The sequence below is a fragment of the Athene cunicularia genome, assembly GCF_003259725.1.
Source record: "Athene cunicularia isolate RWA chromosome 4 unlocalized genomic scaffold, athCun1 chr4_part2, whole genome shotgun sequence".
NCBI classification, from domain to species: Eukaryota; Metazoa; Chordata; class Aves; order Strigiformes; family Strigidae; genus Athene; species Athene cunicularia.
Window position 1 is genome coordinate 15,321,961 of NW_020799099.1, and position 25,178 is coordinate 15,347,138.

At 42.9% G+C, this 25,178-nt stretch overlaps 1 protein-coding gene across 3 annotated transcripts in view; it reads left to right on the plus strand.

The window, feature by feature from the left end:
- Positions 1 to 25,178, plus strand: part of ELOVL6 (ELOVL fatty acid elongase 6) — a 58,542-nt gene that overhangs the window by 5,931 nt on the left and 27,433 nt on the right. The window contains exons 1-2 of one of the 3 annotated variants that reach the window (XM_026847920.1): positions 21,240 to 21,259; positions 21,433 to 21,564. In XM_026847920.1, coding sequence (XP_026703721.1) covers positions 21,258 to 21,259; positions 21,433 to 21,564 — 134 coding nt within the window. In that variant the 5' untranslated portion in view covers positions 21,240 to 21,257. Of the gene's footprint in view, positions 1 to 21,239; positions 21,260 to 21,432; positions 21,565 to 24,463; positions 24,526 to 25,178 lie in introns of those variants that run through there. The other 2 variants (XM_026847923.1, XM_026847924.1) reach the window with 2 other exon arrangements.

Consider the following 25,178-nt stretch of genomic DNA (forward strand, 5'->3'; position numbering starts at 1 on the left):
CTGTCTGTGAAGAAGTAGCAATAATTTTTAAGACTTGCACTGGTGTGCTGTCAGGGTAAATTTATTAATTTGGGGACGTGTTTATGTATGGGCTGAATTATGTCACTACCCAGAAAGAAGAGGATGATTTTTTCAAAGACTGGATGCAGCATGTGTGGACCACTATTGAAGGTCATGTGTAACCTTTTGGTTTGCTGGAGTGGCGTTAGGGAACAATACACCAGGAATAACATGATTCACCTCTGAAATGCTTTTCTGAACCTAGTGAGTGACTGGCTAAAACTTAGAAACACCAAGTATGATCTTTTATGGGTTTAGTATTTATTTATTTTTTCAGTTCTCTTTAGAAGTGTGCTAAAAGCAAACAATCTGCAGCCATGAGTCAGAGAAGCTAATTGTATCTCACACAAAAAATCCACAAGCTTTTTCAGCTCAAATTATTTCTTTTCTGCCTTCATTGAATTCATTGTTGGTGAAAGGTGCTGGGTGAACATTTGTAACCACAGAAATTTTTGGACTGCAGCTGTGTAAAAGTAGCACACTGTAGTGACCTTTCTCTGCTTTGCTTTTCTGTTGAGGACAAAATTGTAAGGCTGTTTCTTGCTAAGCACAGGCTTAATGCTACCAACTCATCTCACACAGATTATCAAATAGTTTTCAGGTAGTAATGACCTTTGGTCATGGTAGACATGGGCCAGATCTGAACTAACAAACTGTAAAAGTATCTATATCTCATTACCAAACCGCTATCCGGTCTTACTCATTAACATTTTAGTGGCAAAAGTTCAAATGAGTTATTTCATTAATAGTCATGAAACTAATTACATTGAAGTGCATCTGTCAGTAGTAAAGGCAACTGACTTCTGTGCTTCTGAATAAATTCAGTCTGCATTAGGAAATGTTATTCTGCCTCTAAATGAGAGAAATACATTGCAAATCATGAAGAGGTATTAAAAAGGAGAATGCAGATATGTCCTAAATGTGATGTGCTTGACGCTGCAGTTCCCTAATGCAATCAATTAATGAAATGAATAATCAGAAGTGTGTTTGAGTAGAAGAAGGGTCTTGGGCAATATTTTGTGCCTTATTTCTTCCCTCAGACACTGAAAAGATCTGCAAGATAAGAAAGGCTGAGGAGCAAGAGGGTTGTCATTGACTTAGATAAAAAACTCAACCCAGTATCGAGATCAGTTTGGATATGTAGAAATGAGACCTGGGTATACTGAGGAGATCTGACCAGAGCCCAGGTATCAGTTATATCACAGATAGGTATCTATTCAAGTGATTTTCATGGGAATTTGGCGTCTGACTGTGATGAAGGACATGGTCAAATTTTCTTTGCTCAAGGTCTCAGGGAAGTGTATGAGGAAGCCACTGTAGTTTCCTGAGCACTAGTCTACCAGCCCAACACCGCAATGACTCCACTTTGCTGAGATTGTATAAATTTGTCCACCACATCATTCCTGTACCCAGTATAGCAGGTCAGGTCAGGTCTGGTCCCACTGCTGCCGCGAGGACTGTTATTTTCCATTGCTGTCATCGTTCATTTCCCATGTCTTCTTGAACCTGCATGTGCTCCACAGACACAGTGGAGACACACACTTGGAGGTACATGCTGCCTTTAAGAATGAAAAACAAAGACACCTTTATCGTGTGGTCAGTTATGGTCCAAGAGGTGTTCAGTGGGGCCAGTGAAACAGGCTGTTCTCCATGTGTGTGCAGGAAGATGGGTGAGCAGTTCCATGTGAGACCCATGAATAGGTGTAGGCTAAAGTGGTTTGTAGACAAGTTTCAAGGATTTCCAAACCATTAAGATGTTCCCTATGTCACAGATTGAGAGTTGGCTGGATTGTTCAAAGAGAGAATTCTTTCCTAAGGATCATCCAAGAGCACTGTATTTATAATTCTAGACCCTATGAGGAATTAATTGCTCTACAGTCTAAGATATGCTTCTCTCTCCTAGGGAGAGTGAGTGGAGTAAGAGAGAGAAAAGGGAAGAAGTCATAGATCTGTTTTTGCTAATTCTTGCCAATGGACAGCATTCCTCCCCAGAAGGGACTCGAGCAAAGACAGGAATATGGCCAGCTCTATTTTTACTAAGAGTCTCCTGTCTGTAAAATGGGAGCGTCTTTTTCCAGGGAGAAGTAAAACCATTAAGGGGTGCGAGCAATAGCAACGTTACATGGGTATTTAAGGTAGATGAACCAGTTTTTATAGTAATTATGACCTGAAGTCAGCTGTATTTACAAACAGTCCACTGTTAGGAAAAGTACTGTATATGAGTATACAGTAAAAGTAACTGCTAGTTATGACTGTAAATCTAGCCCCATTAACATGTCTTTATGTGTTTCATAATGCTGTGGCATTCTGCACAGGTATGAGAAGTTAGGGAAAAAGAGTTTTCCCTCATGGCTTTATTATCTATTATCTTTGTGGTGTTAACAGGTTCTAGGAAACACAGCTGTGTTTCAGAAACATTGCAGGAGATGGTGTCTCCAAAGTTTAAGACGACAATGCAGACATTGAAAATACCATTATATATTTGTTTTACATCTGGGCAACTAAACCAAGATACTTCAAGTAACCTACAGTAAAGTTGATGAGGTGGTACTTATATATGTAAAATACACACTGTATGCAAAGAGCTGTTGTAAATCAAAGATGAAGCTCAGTTACTTTTGTTCCTAGTAAGTTCTGGTTTTATTTCTGTTCTTCAGACATACTCAATACAAACGTGCACTGGAGTAACTATGATGGAGTTCCTCAATGCAGGCAACCTGGCACCAGTGCAAATACAGTCTTGTAGTACTGCCACGAATGCCATTGAAATAAACTGTAGTGGGCTCAGCTGTGTTGGACAGGCCAAAACTTAATAGAAAGAGACAACTGGGGGGGGTTCTTTAGTAGAGAGCACCTTGCTCTCATTTTATGTGACACGTTCCTCAGCAGCCTGAGGTATTCTCAGCTTGTCTTAAGAAGCTAAGCCATAGGGGGACCAGGGGTGACACCACCTGCATGCGGTGAGTGAAAGTCACCCAAGCCTGATCTCCAGGAAACAGGAAGGCAAGCCTGCAGTGATACCTATCTCCTTTTTACTCTCAGCTAACAGCTATTGTAAGAATCCAAAGGTTGTAAACGGCTTGAGTTGACTCCTGCAGTTCACCAAAGCAGGAACATGGTCAGATGTGTAGTTCCCCTCTTCTGTTACCTTTGTTTAACTCACCCTTAGAAGCTGGGCCATGTGAATTTTTTAGATGAGCAATAGCTTTTTCAAATGTTTCTTTTTCACTCAGTAAGCAATATAGATAAGGTCAACACACCTATGTAGGGAGTGGCAGTCTTGCCCACTAAGTCAGCAAAGAACAGTTTTGAACACTTCAGAGGTACCACAGGAAAGCCCAGGGAAGTGGAACAGATGTTCAACACACCTCTGCCCGTGAAGAGGTCACACAGAAGGAGAGATCACTGAAAGCTGTTCTGTCCTGTAAGAAAGGTTGCTTAATAAACAAAACCAAACAAACCACCAAACAAACAAACAAAAAAAAAAAACCTGGATGAGGCACTTGGGGAAGTAAGAGACAAAATAAGATTATTAAAGCTGTTGAGTTTTGCTGTCTGGGTTAGGGATGGCAAATGACAAAAACAATATCCGCCAACTAGTATGCAACTTGTCCAGAGTGCTTTGAAATGGTAGGGAGTTTTCCATTAATGCCCCTGAGCTCTGGACCAGACCTAAGCACTTCTCTGACAGTAAGAGAGAGATGCAATCTCTCCTAGCTTCCATGCAGTTTCACCACATATTTTGGCAGTGTTTGGCCTCCTCGCTCAGTTATTTCCCACTGGGCCTGTGCAGATCAAGAGGACAGGATCTAAATATGTTTGTTATTTGACAGGCAGTAGAGCAGCTTTGCCTGCAGCATTTATGTTTGACTTGGAGTTGCTGAGCTGTACTTAGCAGCTGTAGAAATAGATGCTTTCTGCCCAGCTTATGTCCTAAGCTAGGGTTGTTCCCTCCCCTCCCTGCCCAATAAGTTGCAGTAACCTATGCTACTGCTATTTTTTCTTGATATATGTATGGTCACAGCCAGAGAATTGTGTGGAAAAGCACAGTGGTGTTCTTCTGTGTATGAATTTACAACTGGGAGCAAACACCAGCTCGGCATCACTGTTGTCTTCCCTTCTGGGTTGATCAGTGCAGGTTTCTCTGCACCACCTCAGCTGTGACCTGGGCTGACCTGACCTGGACTGAGAGAGTGACTCAGTTAATTCCCCTTCAGGCCTGCCACCATCAGTGCAGTGCTGTCCTTTAGGAGGTCTGTTGAGACTACCAAAGACTTGTCAGCATCAGCTGGTAAAAACTTTTAGTTACCAAGACTTCCAGCTCAGATTAATACTGTTATCTCTAAGAGACAGGCTCCCTTTCTCTCTCCTTTCTGCACACACAGTGTAGGATGAAACCCTGAAGTCTACCTTCTTATTCTGTGGCGATGCGCAGCAAATGTCACTGATCCAAACCAAGTCAAACAAAAATGTGCTCTTATTGCAAGTGACATATTTACTAGATATGAACTAAATAGCTTACTGTTTAGTTCTCAGAAACATACTGTTGTCAGCCAAATCAGTGCACTGATGCAGCAAAGCATTTCAGGGAAATAAATTAAAAGAAAGGAGTCCATGCATGGGCACAGCTTGGTGAGGTTTTCCGAGTGAGGCGTTTAAACATTTTGCTCTGAGTTGCTTTCAGAACCGGAGCCCTTTAAGCTGTTTGTGTAGCTGCAGGGATGCGGAGTGCTGAGCAGAGCCAGGCGTGGCGTGGGGCTGTGTGGGACCCTGATCTCGGGTAAACTGCAGTGCTTCGTCCTTCTGCCGGGGAGGGAGATGAGCACATGGGGGAAGGGAAGCGCAGGCCAGTAAAAAGGCTACACTTCTGCTATGAGTCAGCCCCAAAGGAATGTTAATTTTAATTTATTTGTTTTGGGTTGAGCTACCAGGGCTTATCCGTGCAGCCAAAGCCCCTGGGTTTGTAGGAGTGCTGTGCCGGAGGCAGGCTTGGTACCTTGCCAGGGACCGCTTTGGGATCCCCGCTGCCCCTGCTGCCAGAGCAGCTGCAGCAGCTCCAGCCCATCTCTGGCTCCAGAGTAATAATACATGTCCCAGGCTTCCTCTCAGCTCCAGTTGTTTAGACAGCCCAGGATTTCAGGAGCCCCTGGGGACAGATCAGCCTTTGTTGCTGGGGCTACAGAGGTGCAGAAGGGATGCAGAAGAGGATATAGCGACTGGGCTGGGTTGACAGTCACTATATATGGCTGTACAAAGACAGAGAATCTCTCTGTCCCTTAATGCTTGCAAACTTACTTTTACTTTCCTTCTTTCCTTCTCTGAATTTCTCTTCTTTGCTGATAACTCTGCAGCTCTCCTCAGGATGCAGTTTGTAGGAAGGTGCCTGTGCAGAGGATGGCTGTCATGCTGTGCAGTCGGAGTTTCACTTTGTTCATGTTGCTCAACAAGTCCCAGCCTTGCAGCCTGAGGGGGTTTGCGTTGGCACTGCAAGTTCCAGAAAGCAAGGGAGAAGCTTTTTCAAGTTAAAGGTGCCAGGTTTGCACGCTTTCTCTACTCTGTGGAATGGTAGAGATGAGACTTCCCTGCCACCTCTGTGCATCATACGCACTGATACCAAGCACCATTAAGCCTTTCTTCTCCTGGGTCTGTGTTCCCAGTGACCACTTTCAGTACAGTCACCCTAGAAGTGATGGGGTACAGGCAGGAGTGCCCAAGCCCAGTTTTATTTGATAAGGGACCTGCAGGGTCATGCAGCCCCTAATTTTTTTTCCCCAAACTTGCCAAGCCCCATCTTTGAAGCAGGCAAATCTTTTTGCACTTGGAAAGCGGAGTATCCCAGAGTCTGAATGTCCTAATGGTTGGGAGTCATCTTCCTGCCTATGCTTAGTGGTACTTGGCATATGTAGATTTCTTCTGGTGCCAAGAAAAGTGGAGAGATTATATACCTTCCTCACCTTCCCCTTCCATGAGACCGAACTCAATCTGCCAGGTTTTTTTAATAGATGTGTAGCAGGGAAGAGTTGTGAGAGCATATATAAGGCATTGAGATATTTTATTTTTAAAATTCAGTAGTAATTATTTAATTAAATTATTAATATTATTTATTACATTTAATAATAAATATGTGTAAGATAGTCCTTCAGATCTTGTGAGACAGGCAACCCACTGTGTTTGTTGTGATAGATTTGCCCCAGCCTGCATGCTAGAGACTGTTTCTCGGTTATTTTGTTAGTGTTTATCATTTAGTATGAATGCAGAAATTCTCAATCACCTAAGACACTCACTTGTTCCTGCTCTCCCTCCCAAATTAAACAAGGCTGAAAAGTAAGACTATTTAAGAAGAAGCAGCAAAGCCTTTTCCCAGTCTTAAAAAAGGAAATGGTTTCATAAGGCAGCTGAGGTTTTGGGTTTTTTTTAAATGCAGAGAAGCATGGTTTATTTTCATTTGTTAATCATGAAAGAAAGTTCACCAAGGAGAGTCTTGTTAAACAACTCTGGCATCGAAGAAGAGAGAGAAAGAAAAGGAGCAGCCTTCACTGTTGCTGGTTGACCCAACTTACAGCCATGACCTGAATTTCAGATTTTTGTTTCCATGTTTTTCCTCCATTTTTTAGTCCAGTCCTGACAGCTTTAGGAAGGACAGCAGAGCCCTGTATTTTGTCACCATGAAAATGACAGTTTAGAAACTTAAGTGTTAGGTATAGACTTACTTTATGCAGTAGACATTTGCAGCTCAGGGAGCCCTGGAAGCTGTGGTGGGTGCCTGTTGCTGGCAGGACTTTCACTTCCCAACCTTCTTGCTGCCTGTCTGTCATCCTCTTCCTCAGACCCATCAGAGTCAAATATTTAGAGGAAGCAGAGATTTTTTTTTTCCAGACACACTAAGAGGCAATGGGGATTGGAGCATTCGAGCAGTACTGGATGAGCTGCTCTTGCAGGAGGCTGATGTGAAGTTGCTGAAACGTCTTATGCAGAGCTTTGACTTGTGTGAAGAAAAAACTACAGCTCTTGGTCTAAAATTGTGCCTCCAATGAGGCTGTTCAGAGAGCTCATGGGTTTTGCTAGGCAACCAACTAAGCAGTGAAAGAGGTCTCCATGTGTGAAGGAGCCCTGGTCTGTTGGGTTCGGGGACCCCCAGATGTGGAGGGTTTTCCAGGACCGTTCACACTATCCAAAATGGACTAGCCCACAAGAATAAGCCATGCCAGCATCTCTCAGGACATCAAGCCTGTATTCTGTCACTTTTCAGTTATATTAGCTGCAGGGTGATTAAGTTTCGTACCAGGACTTTCACATTTTCATTTTGGCTGCAGGACGTATTCCAGAAGGCTGCTTAATATGCCATCCGTATGATTTAAACCACTCCATGGTTTGAAATGCTTCAGTATACCATGGTGAGAAAGAGAAGCAGCTGCTTGAGAACATTTATCCATTGCTCTATTGGAAAACTGCAGCCACTAAATTCAGATAGGCAGCTTTTTCATTAGCAGCTTTTTCTTGGTCCCAAGGAGCTCCCAAACTCTCGCTTATTAACACCTCCTGTCATCCGTAGGTTTTAGGCTCATTTTCTTGAGCCTGCTCAGGAAGGTGTCAGCCTAGCACAGGCTGTGAGCACCAAATTTAGCCAAATCATTTGAATATAGACTTACTTGAAGCTTACAGTCTTTCTGTGAATGCAAATGTAGCAGTGCTGTTGGGTTAAGTTTCAATTACATGGTGCCACATTCTCTCATACTTACCTGTTTTGTGAGTGAACCCATTTTCTTTAATTATTATTTAACAGGATCATTTAATGTGTTACTGATAGTAGTATTATCAGTATTGGTTTTTTTAATCGACAGTATTGGTATTATTTAACAGGAGTGAGTTGGAAGTAGAAGTGGGATTTATTCTTCCTGCCATCCAAGCAAACGAGCACATCTGAGACATGAATAAAATGTGTACTACAGGAAGTTTGGTGTAAATCAGCACAATATTTTAATACACAGACAGAAGAAGAAAGAATCACAAGCTCATTTAAGTAATAAGGATTAGTATTGTTGTGACTGAAGTCACATCACCTTCCATCACCTGGTTTGTAGTCGTGTAACACCCTTGTTTTATTTAGGGCAAAAGCTGCCAGGGGTGGAGCAGGATGGGTGGAGTGGCAGCTGTAGGATGGATCCAGCGTTTTACAGAAATGTGGATGAGAAGCTCAAAGCTTTATTTATAAGAAATCAGTCTCCAAAAGAACAGACTTTTGCAACTGCAGGTTTGGTATGTCTTTGAACAAGTCACCAGTGTCTTGTGAGAATTGCTAAACATCTAAGTCAGGGAGATGCTGATTCTTTTTGCTGATTCAGTACATAGCAAGAGGGACTAAACCGTAGGCTGTAAACAAATAACTTGCAATGAATCACAAAACTGAATGTGTTTTGCTTGGCCCAACCTGTCGTGCTCGCTAGCCTCTGCTCAGGTGAGGGATGCAGGAGCTGTGCTGGCATTGCTTGTCAGGGTGTTGGAGCGGCACAGTGGGCTTTGCCCACTCAAGAGGGGCTTTGCGCTGACTGGATGCTGCGCTGCCGATGAGGCTGAAACTGCTGAACCAGAAGGCACTTTGAACATGGACTTCATGCCTTCTCAGTAAAAGACAGAGGACTCGAATATTTTTCCTCAGAGGCCTTTCTCTACCGCTTCTCTCTCTGCACATGCAGTCACCCTGGTCATTCAGGCTATTGAGAAGGAGAGATATGAAGGGCTGTTCTAGAAATTCCCACATGAGCCTGTGTACCTCTGCACTGTGCTGACCATGTGGAGATCGCAGCTTGGAGTGCCCAAGACCATTGCCACTGGTTCTCAGCATGGTGCGGGTTGGCCCCAGCATGGCAGTACTGCAGCCAGGACGCAGGTGAACACAGGGGCACGTGTCTGTGTTTGTCAGTCATTGTTGGTGCAAGTCAGGGTCTCAAAAATATTTTTTTTTTCAGTGGGCTGGAGTCCCAGTGAGCCAGAGAAATGAAATTAAAGTAGAAAAACCTTGCAATATGGCGGGAGGAGAATCACTGGCATAGGTTCCTAAAACATGAGTAAACTCTTTCTGTTGGCGTTTTGAATTCCAAGATTGGCTGCCTTTTGGAAAACATGCTGGAGTGAAGTCTTGGTCCAGACACAGAGTAATTGTGAAACTCTCTGATAGGCATTTATAGTGTGCTTACACTCATTAATCTCAAAGCAGGCTACAGCTAAAGAACAAAAAAACAAACCACAACCAAACTGAAAGCAGTGAACATTAACAAACTGCCGTTTGCTCAAGGGTATCATGAAAGTGAAAAAACTTGTTGAACACACAGTGTTAGAACTTCTTCTCTGGGCATGTAGTTTAGCTGGGTGGCAAATATGCAGTTGTGTTGATCATTACCAGCCTCAAAGAGATAGCATTTACCTTTCCCAAGGAGAGCGGCTTGTAAAAGCAAGCTATTGTTACTGTGTACTTAATGCACAGAAACTGGAGGTGCCCAACCCATAGAGACTGTGGTAGGTGCTTGAATTGCACTGGGTTAGCAGGAAGGCGTCAAGGTGTCCAGTCTCAGCGTGTGAGTTGTGTGACAGGGCCACTGACTGCAGGGGCAGCAAGGGTGACTGGTGCCTGAGAAGGTTTTGGGTTCAGCTGCCAGCACGGGCTGTGGTATGAGCACTGCAAAGTGCTGGAGCACCTCAGGGCATCCTCTGGGAAAGTAGAATCTTTGGAAGATCACTTTCTTCCCCCTCTCTGTTGCCCATAAGATCCTGCACACAGGTGCCAAGGTACTCTTGTATTCCCTTTGCAAGTGAAAGAAGAAACAGAGCAGCAGAGCATCCTTGAACAAGATACTGATGTAAATGGGTTCATGTGTAGTTAACGACATCTGGTCATAAGAAGACAGAGACAATGGGTAGATGTAAGAAGCAGATTTATTGGTGCTCTCAGAAGAGCCGCATGAAAGAAAAGTGGTAAGAATAGGTCATGAGAATAGAGACTATTCTATTCTATCGCTCAGCTGTGTGATACAGAAATTAATTTATGAATAGCTTGGCTTTTTTTTTTTTTTTTTTTTTTTTTTTAGTTCTTTATAGGCCAGCCAGAAGTTAGCAGACCTGCCATGGAGAGAAGTTCAAGCAAAATCCACAAGTTACAGAAGTAATGAGTGGTGGACAATCCAGCTAAGAAAAAAGAATAGCAAAAGGAATATGCGTGGAGATGTAAACTAAATTTTGGTTATGTGACCTTTAGGAAAAAAACAAAGGCCAGATAATGTATTTAATTTTTCTGCCTTCATGGGAGGCTACTTTCTGTTTAAAAAAAAAATCTAAAACAGTGTCACTGACATGCTAACAGACTTTCCTATTCATTTTCAGTAATCCGTTTCTCCCTTTTGCCCCTTAATGACCATGGCCATTAAATTCTGACTGTTGCTGTTCTTGAATTGCTTTGCTTTGCTCCGTTTGCCTGTCCAGAAGAGCTCAATGTCAATTACTGCTTGCTCCTGGTTATGCTTCTTTTCCTTCTCATGGTGTCATGTATGCAGCCACTTCCACCATAGTCCAGATTCATTGCCTTGTTTATTCATGGTTTCTTTCCTTTTGGCATCTCCAGCCTTTTTAACAGATCCCCTGTGACCAAGATTTAGCAGGGGGTAGGACAGGCAACTCTCTATGTATATATAATACTTTAATGTTACACTCGCTAATCCTGTAGTAGCCTGGGCTCTTTATACCACCATGGAAAGTGAAATACTGCTAAGCAGTTTAGTATCCCGTCTGATTAGGTGAGGGGGTGGCTAAGGGCAGGATGCAGTCAGCTGAGCCCTCTTAGCTAGAAGCAGTAAGACCCAGACTTTAGTTTGGAAGAGCTGGCAGGTCCTGCACCTCTCAAGAGAGACAAGGGTGCCTGTGCCAAGTGTGAAGCTGTAGGCAGAGGTGGAAGGCCGGAACAAGCTGTCACAAACATATTGCTGACAGGATAGAGATAAGCTACATTAATGCCATGTACTTTGTACTGCCTTGTGCCACTCCTGCTGGTTTATTCTGATTGTTTCAGGCTGGTTCAGGACTGCAAGCGGGATGTCTGCAGGACATGCCTGAAAAACAGCCAGGCTGTGCTATTTAGTTGAGGAATGGGTGTTGGTGATTGTACAGTGTTTGCTACGTTCCTCTGCCCCATTCATTTGCACTACAGGTTTAGGAATGTCATCCTGCCTCTTAAATCTTGTCCTCATAGGATCCTGGAAACTCTGACAGTAATTAGAAAATTACTTCTACTGGTTTATCACTCAGAGTATTTCTCATGGTGTTTTACATTCTCTCCTCAAATAATTTTAGTTGGATTCCGCCAGTTTGTCTCTATCTTTGGTAGGGTTTGCTTTAAAGGTACTGCCTTGACTGATTTCAGGTAGTGATTCTGGATTTAACAAAGAAGCTATAGATCATGGTCATCGACATGAGAATTGTGACGAATTGGAGGTACTGGGAAATTTATTAGCAGATTAGCCTCTGCTGGGAATGAAAAGCATTAAATTCTTACGTAAGTAATGGTGAGGTTTAGTTCATAAAAATGCCATTTGTTAATGATGACATAGTCAGCTAATGCACAGGGCTACCTTGTGTTGGGCAAGCTGCAAAGCATTGTGTTGCAAGGAGGTAGAAGCATATAAACCTGCCTCCTAACTACTGCAGACTGCTCCTTGTTGCAAGTTTCAAGCACTGCTGAAACACCTTTGTATTTGTCCTGACCTGCTTCCTGGTCGATTGAGAAGGAAAATGGCTGTTTGACAGGGCTCTTTATTTTAGAGAGGTGGTTGAAAATATTATGGCAAGATTGCTGCATTTTTTTTCTGGATTTTGCTAGTTTCCTATCAGTCAAGTGTTAGGTCCAGGTTTGCTGCAGTGTTTCCATTAGCATCCTTTGTCACTTATTCTCTCAACACTAGACAAATATCAGATGTCCTTGAAGACTTTATTAGATACATCAAGCAATCCTTGACATTGTGTGTCAAAAAGTACTGCAGGAGCAGTCAGAGTAGGCAGTTGCTCTCCAGATGATCAGATTTTTCTTCAGTAAGGGATGCTGGAAAGTATTCTTTCATTTGCTTCTCTACCAAAATGTCTATGAGCTCCATTCACTCCCTTCTCTTCCACAGGGCATGTGAGTGTTTACAGGGTTTGAAAGCAAGACATTTTATTCTGCAGTTCCATTACTGCAATGTCACTGGTACCAGTATCCCCTTTTCATCAGACTTAGGCCACAGAATGGCATTGCTGGCTTGCTCCCATCTGTCTATATGGTTTTAGGTCTTTAGATGGGAAGAGAAGGCCAGTAAGTGTATGTTCTAATTTATCATGCATTTCAGGCATCCCCTCAGTTTGGTTTCCTTCAGGATAATTTAATGTTTTCCAGCACTGAAAGAGTTATGAAGTGATCCTTTTCATAAGGTGGTCACCAAGCCCTAGCTTATTTTTTGGCTGCTGTGTTTCCAAGGTTGTTCTCTGCTCCACAGGAGAATCTTGCATGTCTTTTTTGACTGGGAACTCTGTCGGGGAAAATCAGAGTGGTTTTTGTTGGTTTGTGTTTTGCAATCTACTGGCAGTTGTAGCAACATTGTTTCCTCAGGTTGTATTGCAGAAGGCTGTAAGGGAGCAACATCTGCTGGAATGTCTTCTAGGGCAGATAGATAAAAAAACAACACACTGCTTGCTTGCAATCCCTGCATTTTCCATGTTTCATTCTGAATGACTCTTTTTTTCCCTACTTAAATATTTTTTGAGATCCAACAGACATTATTTCCAAGGCTGTTTACAAGGTGTATATTGTCATAACCATTGATTGATTTGATAAGATAAAGCAGATCAAATGAGTAAAGGCAGTATGGAGATCTAGTTATCTCCATGCAGTGTCTATATGATATACTTCCACTAGCATCTTCATTAACCGCTCTCAGGTGAGACGTGGGTACAAACAGAATGACTTCAGCTGGGAGCGATGTAGGTTAGTAGTCCCCAAGTTCAGATGCAGTTGTGTTTACTAGCTTCAGGTTTTTACTGTGGAGGCCAGAGGTTTAAATTTACATTGATGAAATTAAAAGTGAAAGTACTGTAGTTTTTCATCAGAACTGCAGTGCCCATGACCTACATTAGCTTCCCTGCTCTCTGCTGCCCCTCCACAGACTGCCTCAAACCTCCAGCAAAGGTTGGAGAAACCCGTGGTGGGCCCAAGGGGACAATGGACACCCTACTTTGTCCTCTTAGAACCCCAAGTCTTTGTATTAAGAACTAGGTATGTTGTCAGAGTGATGCAGATGGATTTAGCAGATACTTCCAGTAGAGGAGTTTGATTACACTGACCTGCTCTGAAGGCTATTAACAGGGACAGGGATGATCATTTTGCCAGTAGGCTTCTATGAATCTTCTGGGGCTAGATTCAGTTCTTAGCTCTGGTGATATAAATTTTGGAGGGTTTGTGTAAAAATTCACTTATCAGTAACAGTGAGGTCAGATGCTGGCCCAACCCTGGGGTGGAGTGGGGACATGGAAGATGGGGTGATGCAGGCTTCGGCACAGGCTGAACAGTGTCATCTGGGATGCCAGCTGGGTAGGAGGTTACAATGGGGTTGAGTCTGGTAATCCAGCCCACTGGGCTGCAACTTCCACTGCTCTCCATGTGAGGTGGAAACTCAGGGATGACTATTGTCACTGCAAGCACACTGTCACTTGCCATGTCTGCTGGATTGACCCCCATTCAATTCATGATTTAAAAGTGGAGGAAATCTGGGGCAGAGTCAGAGGTGAAGCTGATTTGCCTTCAGTGATAAAATTTTGGCAAGCTGGTTTTAAAACCCAAAGTTTTGGAGGTTGGTTGGTTGTTGTTTTTGTTTAGTTTTGTTTTGTTTTCTGAAGTGCTATCCATTTGAGGCGTTTTCTCTTGTGACATTGCTTATATTTGGGATTGTAGCTTATGGGTTTTTAACGTTTATGGTTTGTTCAATTAAGCCTAAATGAGGCCTATAAAGAACAAGGGACTTCACATATTTCAGAGCTGAGTTTGCCTCTTTTATCTGGAGAAAAATATTTTGACTTAATTTTCTCACCCTTATGCTTCTCTTACGTTTTCCCACTGCAAAGAGAAAGCAAGAAAAATTTGCTGCTGCTGTTTTTGTCTCTAGCTGCACATATCCTAGTTTATGGCTAATACTCTGTAACATGTATATTGTACAAGCATGAATGTGACAAACTACTGGCAAACATGTTTCAACAAAACAAATGCAACCATCAGGAATGTACAGGACATGAACCACCTTCCTCCGTGCCTCCACATTTCCATGCCCTTGTTTCTCCTTTCTGTAATTTTAGGGCTGTTGCCTGTCCTGCCAACGGCATGAGCTGGGAGTGCTTTCCTGCTCCTGGGTTTGATGGAACGTGATGTAGGGGGAGGCTTGGGTGGGCACAGCTGCTTGCTCCCCAGGGAGGATGCCCATGCAGGTTGGCTGGTGGGGAGCTGGGGTTATCTCCAGCCAGGCCTTTGGCTGGACCACAGTGGGCTGTGATCTGGTGATACACCATAAAAAAAATAGTTGTTCTGCTCTTCAGAGGTAGCTGTCACTGCAGCTCTTGCCCTTCCCGCTCCAACCTGGGCAGTGAGGGACCTGGGCTTCAGGCTATGCCTTGGCTCAGCTGTTAGCACTCATGGAGCAAGGAGTGCACTTGCAAGTCCTTCTCCTCCCTCCATCCTTTTTGGCAGAGTTGATTTTGGGGCAGTTCCTGCAGCAGTCCCTCTGACAGCATCCCAGTGCTGTATTTTCTTCCTTTTCGTGGGTTAAGGTGTTGGACCAATGATACAGGTACTGTCTGTCAGTAATGACATGAATTGAGTGTGGGAACAGGACCCCAGTAAAAGGTAGAGATGGAGTAATACCAGTCCCTGGCCAGGATATGTTCCTGGGGCCCTGACTCCTCTTCCCTTGCTCCCAGCAGGGAGAGCAGAGCCTGAGGAGCTGCCCTGGCCTTGGGGGGAGCACAGGCCAGTGTATCCAACAATACCTGTCACGAGGAGGCTGAAATGGTCTTCTGAGAGGCAGCCTTAGAAATTAAGGGATCAGATGATTGGTATGAGGTATGTTCCCATTTACTCTCTGATAGCCTGTTACGTCAGAGACCATCATCAGTGAGTCACCTACTCGTGTGTGTGACTGTTGTCGTTGCTGCTCTAAATATAAATGTCAAAGGATATTGAGCTGTAGAAATAAATCAGACTATGTTGGCATCTGTGTATCAGACAGGTTTTCCTCTTCTGCACATCCTTCTCTCTATTATTAAGGCTGGTATGGTCAACGGGAAACAGCTGCAGAAACTCAAATCGAAGCCAGGAGTACAGGTTATATTTTCATATGCAGATCTGGCATATCCACACGTTGGATCTCTTCTTGCTGGTTCTGTCAAAATTATCTCTGAGAAGAGAGAGAGAAAGCTTTGCTTTGACAGTATTTCTGAGGTAGAAACACTGAGAGACTGAGAAGCGTTTTCACACCCTTTTTATACATACAGAATGTGTGATTTTTAAATAAGCACCAAAGAGAAGGTAATTTTGCCAAGGCTACCAGCCACGGCTTGTGAGCCATGGACACGGGTATGCTGTGTGATTTACACTGGTTCAGGTTAAAGCACTTTAGACTCTCAAGTTAGGAGTTTCAATTATAAACACAAGTGGTGGTTGTTGTTTTCTGTTGAAAGCTGGAATAAACCAATAAGAAAAGTCCCTTATCTTTCATGTGAGAGAGCATTTTTTTTTTTCTTCAGTAATATCATTTTTTTAAAGTCAATAAAATGGGCAATGAAGAAGGCCAAAAGAAAAACATAGAGAGCCTGAAACTGCCTCTTTACTTGCAAGAATCACTCTGCTCTGGCAGCTGGGGTGGTTGGTTTTTTTACCTGTTGTGCTTCCTTTATAGCATATGAGGAAGTGGTAATGAACTTAAGAATGAGCTCTGCCTGTGCAAAGTAAAAACATCTTGATTTAAAAAAGATTTTAAAACCCCTATGTAATGTAAATAGAGAGGGCTAACACTGCTTCACTTTACTACTCCCCAACTGAATGCTGTTATGAGGATAATCCTGTTTTACATGATAGAGTATAGTTAAAAGATCTCTGATAAGGTTGTCCTTTGTGCATTTCTATATGGATTTTTCTTAATGATTATAGAAAATCCTATGGAAATATTAAATTTTTTAGCACATGTTTCATTTTACTCATTAACATCAGAGAACTCTACAATAATGACTCAGGCTGCTATTTTCAGGAGCAAAAATGACAACAGTGCATCTGGGCTGCAACCACCTCCCTCAGCAGCACTGCAATATTCAGGGCTATTTCACTTTGCATCAGAGACACCCGGATGTCTCACGCTGCTGTGCAAGAGGCTCACCCTCAGGCTTTGGCCCCTTATTTTAGAATACTGTGGTAATTCTTTCAGTATTTTATAAATAACATTCTTCTGGGGGACTCAAGATTTCTTAGTTATTAGCTGTCTGTTTACCATTGCTTTCTTCTTTGGATTATTTGCTGCCCCTTTCTGTGTTGTGTTTTCCTGCCTGAGGCTGGATGTCTGATCTCTCCCTGTCGTTCCTTGGTGCCTGGGTGGGCTTTCCTGGCTGCGGATGAGGAGAAGCTTTGTTCCTGGTGGGGTGGATTTCCTCTGTCTTCCTTTATCAGCCCCAGTTTCTGCCTCCCTCTTCCCAGTTGTACTCCTTTTCCTTCTTGCCTGTCTCCATTCCTCTGCCACAGGGCAGACTTAATAAAGGATTTGAGCTTCTAAAAAGCACATCAGTGCCCAGACTTTCATCCATCCTTGAGAAAACACATCACCTGCCTGTGGTTTACACAGTGAAAAGGGACAAGCAGAAACCATGGGCTGTGGTCCAGGGGATGATAATACCACCTGTCCCTGTTGTAGGATTTTTGCAGGAGAGTAACCGGCTCTCTGTTCAGCGTGGGTAGCCTGAGCCCACTGGTGTGCCCTTGGGTGCAGGAAGCATCCCTCCAGGGGTTTCTGCAGAGAAAGGACTTCAAATTTCCTTCCCTTCCATGCTATCCCATCTTCATGTCCATCTCTTGGCTGCCAGCTCCCCTCATTTGCTGTCATGCTTACCGTTCATCCTTCCTTTTCTGTTTCTCCCATCATGTCAGCTGCTTCTGCCTGTTCCCTTGCCTCGTGATACAGCCACCTCTCTGCTGCCTCACATCTTCCAACTGTAGCCCCGAACTCTTGCCTCCCTTTCTTGTAGTAATCCCCAGCCTGAGCACAGCATTTTGTAGGTTCTCCAGAAAATTCCCCTGCCTCCCTTTTGGGGGAAAGAGCTGGCAACTTTCAACAGGGAAACATGGAGTTGTATTCAGTAGAGATAGTACTTAGTCCCTGAAGTCTGAAAATGTAGGAAGGTGGGAGACAACTGTGAGAAACAGAAATGCCAGAAAAATGTGGAGGATTTGGCAGCCCTGTCTTTATGTCTACTGTGTTACCCTGTAGAACAGAATTGAAGACAAACATATGAATGTGCTAACGTTGAAGTTACTGGATGCGAGTCTGCTACTGAATTACTTTGGGGATTTTTTTATTGTTTTAGTTTCAAGGTTAATTTTTTTTTGTTGTCCTTCTGCTCTGTTTAGTTTGTCTTCAGATAATAGTAATGAAAAGTTACAGTGCTCCAGAACAACTCTAAAACTCTGCCTTTAAAAATGCTTATTTGGTTAGCCTCCTTTGGCTAAACCTGTATCAGATATAATTGAATGCTGTCAGATTGCCATTGCTTTGTGTCACCAGCCCAGGTACAGACTGTAGTCATGAACCTCTCAGGAAAAGCCATCATAAAAACACTGATAGGAAGCTGGTTAATACCAGTCTAATGCAGTTAAACAGATTATTTTAAGAGTACATACCTCTGCAACCCCTTTGTATCACCTGGACTACCCAGTCGTTTTAACCATTATTATGCTGCAAAGAGGGGAAAACTCAAAGTAATTTGGATGCAAAAACTGTGAAAAGTTGTCAGCAGGTGTCAAAGCAGAGAGATGATTTCAAAATTGGGCTGATCATTATTCAGTATTGTGCTTACCTCTGATAGAAGGTAATACTACTGCATCCCTCATCTGAAACTGCTTACAGCTGCTCTCTGCAGTTCTCATCATGCGTGCAGTCAAATCTTCTCATGTCTGCCACCACCTATATAAAGCTGTATACTGTGGCAATACCATTTACAATCATTGCAAATAATGCTGAACTCATTACAAAGCTGTTAAAGGTGACCTAAAATTTATCTGTTCTAATTAGTATAATATACCTATTGACCTCAATAGACTGACTGAACTCACAAAAAACAGTTTGAGTAATAAGCAAACCAAAATGTTACTTGGTGTAAATATATAGAGTATATCTTGTCCAGGAAGAAGGGAGTCAAACAGCACAGACCTGAGCTGCTAACTCATGCAGACCGGTCTTTTTTTCTTTAGTTGGAACTGAAGTCAAACCATTATTTTGAAGTCTTGGCTGTATTTGATCAGAACTGAACTGCTTCCTGCCTGCCTGCCTTCCTGCAAAGTATCTCCAGCTACTGCTCTTAAATCCTGACATCTCCCCATGTCAGCCCACGTAGCCCATGTCCTGTTGGCAGCTCCATGGCAGCACTGTGTTGCAGTCTTTTCCCCTGCGCTGAGGTGTTGCCATCCTGCACTGCTCTCAGTTGCTTTGGAGCTCCATGTATGGACCAGTGCAATACAAACCTTGCCTGTCTCTGGTGTGAGGGACTCCCACTGCAGTGCTGTGAGGTGGGGGATTTGCACCTCCCCTGTAGCGTGAGTCTGCAGGATCCCTCCCGTGGGACCCCAGCAGATGACTGACTGGCCCTAGTGGCAGCACACGTGTATGTGTATCTCCATACCTCTTTGTGTGCATTGCTGTCTGTCTGGCTCAGTGCTGTAAGCCCAGACTTTTGTGGGGTTGAGGGGGCAGAAGCATGCAGAGCGGATGTCTCTCCTAATGCTCTGGGGCAGCCAGGACAGCACTGCAGGCTGTGGGAGAGCCCATCACATACCCACTGCCTTTCCTTGCCCATGCTTACGTTAGCAATGGGCAGCTCTGCACACAAGAGGCCGCAGAGGGATGGAGATGGGAATGCAGTCCAACCTCACACGGAGAGTCTGTTCCTGTCCCGTAATGTACAAATCTTGTCTTAACAGGCGGTTTGGTTTGAGCAAGTTTGAGGTGGTTCATCACTACCCAAACTGGTTACAATTATTTGCTGACCTCCATCCAAGCTAAACTGCAACCATGCTATCAAATGTGGTAATTCTACCCCTTCCTTGACTGTGAAATTCAAGACCATAGAAGTGAAAATAAATGCTTTTTTCTTTATTATGAGATGAATAAGGGCTGATGCTTTGTGGTTTTCAGAACCCAGTTGTAAAAAACATTGCCATGGCAATGAAACCATCTCAGTGCAGAAGGTGAAAAGGCGCTGACTCTGTGGTCATCCTGGTCTTCTTGGGGCTTGTTGCCAGCACGGATGCAAAAGCTCACCTGGGGGACCACAGGCACCAGATTCTTCCTTCTCAGTGCAGAGCACCAGTTGGATTTTCACGAGGTTACCTGTGTTTTGCAACACAGAGCTATAAACATGTCAATAGAAACAGAGGAGTTTCTAAGTGGGCAGAAAATGGCATGCTGCTGCACGCATACTGATATGCCTCTGTCTCTATGGACTTCGCTTTTACTTAGCTTTCAAATATATATAAAACTCGTTTCTCTCCAATGAAGGCTGCCTGTGCTTTCTTTGTACTTCCAGTCAGATGTACAGCTACAGCTTTTCTTAGTTTTTGTGGACCTCCTGAGAAGACCCTTTTACATGGAGGGGCTTGTGATCCGTCTACCACTTGCCTTCAGCAGACACAGGCACATGGTGTGCTGTGCCATACTGTGCTGCATGTATTGTTTGGCCTTCAGGACTGTGGTGTGCTGCCGATATCCCTTGCCATGGGGTGCCCTTAGCCGGCTAATCATAATGGAAGAGCCTGGAGGTGTCACCTACTTGGCACCAGTAGGGGCACCAGGAGCATATCCTTGTCTTTATATTGAGGTGAAGCAACATACTTTCATATAACATCCAATTGAAAATCCTATAAAAACTCTAAAGACCGCAATGCAGGTGAACCTTGTCCCCACTGGGAAGGCTGGGCGGTGTGCTGCACCCTGATAACAGGTATTTCTGATACTGCATCGTCTTGGGCTTCCAGTGTCAGAGGGAACATAGGATCTTGTAGCTTGCTGAGGCCTTTTCTGGGATATTCATGAAGTAGTTACCTTTCTTAAGAGTGTTTTTCTTTCCTTTTTGGGGTCCAAAAAGAACCATCACCTCTTCGTGCAAAGCTATAGTCCACTGGTATTTTTGAATATAATTATGGATTTTGTAGAGAAAAATCTGTTCCTAAATAGATGCCTATCCAGTTAGGCCACCATTAATGCTGTACATCATTAAGTCTTAGTGTAATATTGTGCTGTGTGGGAAGGAATCCCAGACTGGATCTATTTTTGACCTCTAATGGTGGTTTTATGATGAATTATAGTAGCAGAGTTCAAATATTTGCTCATTATTGCTGGCTGGACTACTATCAGGCAGTTTTAAAAATAAAACTTGCAATTCTAAGAGTATCATTGAAGTTCCATAACAGAGCCCTGCTTGACCTTTCAGGAAACTCACTGCATTTCCAGAACTGGCACTCACAAGCAGGGATTGTGCAGCAGGGCAATGTCACCCATCGTGTCGCTGCTTAATAGAGCTATTGACCTCTCCTTGCTGGTTCTCCACTTTTCATGAGGCTCTTCATGTTGTGTTGCAGTGCTCACGAGCTTTGAGTGTCTTCTTGGAGAAAACGATAACTAAATTTCCAGGAAGCAAGGAGCCTGCAGGAAACAAAAATTTGTATGAAAAAGATAAATAAGCCACAAAAGTTGATCAGCTGCTTCAATTATCAACCATATTGTGCTTGCAGAAGTGTGTCTGGGCTCTGCAATATCTATTCTGTTCCTCACAGAAGTTCAGAAACTGGGGAAGAATGGAAGCCAAATCTGGCTGTCCTTTTTCAGAACTTCCCCGGGGTCAGTTTTGCCTGCACCTGGACCTGACCCTATAAAGGTGCAGGCATGTAAGTTCATACACTACTGATAATTTCAGCTGGGCCACAGGAGTGTCTTCAAGAGAGTTTCCTTTCAAGGAAATGCAAAAGCCTAAGCCCTTGGCAGTTATGTCCAGATGTGACTGCTGTGTATCTAATACTAATTAAATACTTGACAGGTGTTTTTTGGTTTTGTTTTGCAGGAAGAAATCATTCCTATTTTCAGCTCTGTATGCTGCCTTTATATTTGGTGGTCGGCACCTAATGAACAAACGAGCAAAATTTGAACTGAGGAAACCACTAGTGCTCTGGTCCCTGAGCCTTGCCGTCTTCAGGTAGGCATTTCTTCAAACCAGCTGCCTTTGACAGTAGTCCATGAAGAGGGTTTGGGGTTCTTCACATAAAACAGCACTGCTGATGCGCCAAGAAGCTTAACCAGAAATGGCATTTCTTTAGTTCTGCTATTCAGGGTTATGTTGTGATCCACTCCTCACCATTGAAATGATCCCCTTTGACTTGCCAGATCATACCGTGTTTGAAGAGGAGACGAATCGATAACCCTCTTGAAGAACAAAGGTGAAAATAAAGTGAGGACACAAGAAAAAGCACTTATCATTGCAATAAATTTACTATGCAAGCTACAAATGGAAATAAACACATTAAGATGTTAGTCTTGTTCTCACTTACTGGTTAGTATTACATTTGTATTGGTTGATATATGGAATAATTTGTCAAGACATTACAGTAAGGTAAACCTAAAGTCACTGCTTTGATGACAGGGAGATTAAGCCACTGAAATCAGAATCTGTCTTGTGGTTATTGCATCACAAAGAACTTGTGAAGGTAGGAAACGGGTGGCTCCACAGGGAAAGGCTGTTTTTTAGTGATGCCCGTGTCTCTAGCTGTGTGTTGACTCTATTGAGTATGAGGAAAGTCAGGTTCAGGTTCTTGATAGTTGCTGAAATCAGGAGTAAAACTGACCAACTTGAATTCCACTTTATCTGATTAATATACTAATTTTTGATTATGCTGATGATAAATGAACAAATGAACTTACAAAAATAGCCCTTACAAAAAACAGAAACTTTTGGTAAAATTTACTAATAATGGTATACAGGAGACCTGAGGATTATCCTTCATTTCAGTACCTATTGGGAGTGTAAATTATAGCATCAAACACTGATACCTGTATCTTTTTCTAATGTATATATAATAATTACTGATTATATTAGTTCACAAGTACATAAACCAGGTTTGCTTACTGAGCAGCTGTGAATGGTGCATGATTTCTCAGAGGATGGGGATAATCTGAGCTGAGAGTTTCTACAGAGTGAAATAAAGCAGGAATGGAAAAGTCTGCTTTCTTTTGTGGCTCTTCTTTTTTTTCCTCCAAAGTTGTTCTATCACACTGACACTTTCTAAAACTCTGACAGGGGAAAATAAATTGTATTTCTAAGCTGTCTTGTCCAGCTAGGACATGCTAACAGAGGAACTTTATGTTGGCTTAATTTTAATAGGTTGTTGATACTTTTAAATAGTATCAAAGATAAAACTTTAAGCAGTCTGGATAACTTTGAGAGCAAGTTCTAACACTGTGAAAATTTATAATTTTCATCTGGTTGCATTTGGTGCTGTACTCTTCTGGCTGTGTATCTGACATAGTTTTGCTGTTAGGGTCCTGTAAGCAGTTGTCATCATTTGTTCCAGAAATGGCTGAGTATCAGCAGCTGTTGAATTGGTTCCTAGATGGCATGTCATTTGTGGATCAGTTTGTAACATGATTTGTAGCCAGCAGGATCCCAAAATGCATATTCCAATTACACTTTCTTATTGAATGTAGACACTAGAAACTAGTTGACTTAATGCAAAGCATTTGTAGTTTAATTCCCAGTCTGAGAGGGGGAAGCATGATTTCAGAAACGTCCTTTGAGGAAGGTATCTAGGATGAATTTTAGTGTCACATTATTTTGAGAGGGTCTGTGGCTGACATTCACAGTATGGGGCTTTTAAGCAATTTCACTAATTAATTTCCTCCCAGAATCATTAACGATGTACTGTTTAACAAATGGCAAGAATATATACTACAGTGTGAAAGTGCTATCTAGATGGACTTTGAAATCAACATGTTCATTGCTTGCTAATTGGAGTTTCCTATCATAATCATATGAAATAGCTAACACATGGCCATCATGAGCTGCTGAGTGGTTACTGGGTGAAATCTAAAATGTGGACTTCATGTTTTTGAAGCTAGAAGTTGCCAGGATGAACCTGCCACAGAGACCACCTCTTGCTGTGCCCCACAGTGCAGGTACTTGAGGTGAGTTCTGCTTGTGCAGATGAGAAGCAGTGGCTAGAAGGGCACAGCTGGGGAGGGATTCACCATGGCAGGGTTTGCTTCCTCTGTCAGCTCAAAGAGCACCATTCAGGGACAAGCATTTCCCAAGCACTGCAGAACTTATCCTTTCCTCTGCATGTCAGGAAATCAGGCAGCAGGGTGGAGAGGGGAGGGATGAACTGGAGTGCGAGGTGTTTGGACTACGCAGAAGCACTGAGCATTTAAGCTTCTGGATTTGAAAGTGGGGACAAGTTGATTATGAAAATTATATGGCTATGCTTACAAAACTTTGCTGTTTGGAAGCACTGAGTAGTATGCAGAAGAGTGAAATAGGGAAGGCAAATAAATGACCCAAAACGTTTGCAGCAGGACAGAGCATGAAACCGCTGTAGCTTCCACAGTAACGTGCAATCCCATACAAAACCAAGCCAAACACAGAACTCCTTGACTTCTTGCCTGGAAAACAGAGGAAATGCAGAATATTCATTAAAACCTGAGATGAAGACTTCTTATTAAAAGTCTTAATTGGAACATCCATTTCCTGGTGTTTCATCATCACTGTCCTTTCTAGGGCCATTGGGCCATTGGTCACTCACAGCCTTTTTGACTCTCTTAGCAAGCTGCACTAGACTTTGAATCCTGTAAACTTTCCAAGTCACTTAGATCTTTTTTCCTGCCTCCTCACATAACTAGGTGTTTCATTTGGCCTGAAAGACATTTTTACTTGCTCTGAAGGTCAGTTCAGATAGATTTAGATGCCAGTGTTCTGCCTGTAGACTTACTATGGATCTAGGAAAATGCTCCTTGACTTTAAAAAGACTTCCTCTTTGGCTTTCTGGGATGGTAAAATGCGGTGACTTCTAGGATACCTTGCAGAAATCTAAGTAATATATTTGTCTGCCATGAGTGGTTATACGGGAAGAAAAACCTGCCTGGAGAGCTCTCAGTATTCTGCTTCAAGGTCAGTGTGAAGCTTTTTTCCAAAGTCCTTGTTTATCTCCCTTCTAGCACTCCTACCATTTTACCTGCTTCATATATCTTCAGAAATAGTAACACTTAGCAGAGGCTGGAAAGATGTGTTTTGGGCTTTAAAAAAATAAGAGGAAATTGCCTGCCAGGCACTGACATAGTCCTTCAGAATGTATCCCATACACCTCACCCTTGCCAAGATCATTTAAATGTGGTAGCAGCTACAGTAGGAAACTTGCCACGCTTATAAATAAACAAAACAACTACACCACCCTACTGAGCTTGCTGAGCATTCAGGAGCTTGGTCAAGAGCGAGTTTTGTGTCAACACTGGCAGCCAGCAGGGTTTCTGAGACAGAAAAGCAGCTTTATTTCCCTTTGGAAGTGTTGACTAGTTTGAACATTTTGTCTCTGGAATAAGGTTACCACTTCTCAGTGAAAACTTCTGTAGGAGCAATGACAGTAAATCTTGCTTTTCACTTGGAAACCACTGTGAAAACATGATCTTCTGACACGTTTTGTTGAGAAATTAGTTCGGGATATTTTTCTTGAGTTGTTGAGTTAGGTTTTTGCTTCTCCGTAGCATGCTTGTTGACTTGTTTCAAGCATTGAATGTTTATGGTTGTCTGAAATGTTTTCAGTCTTT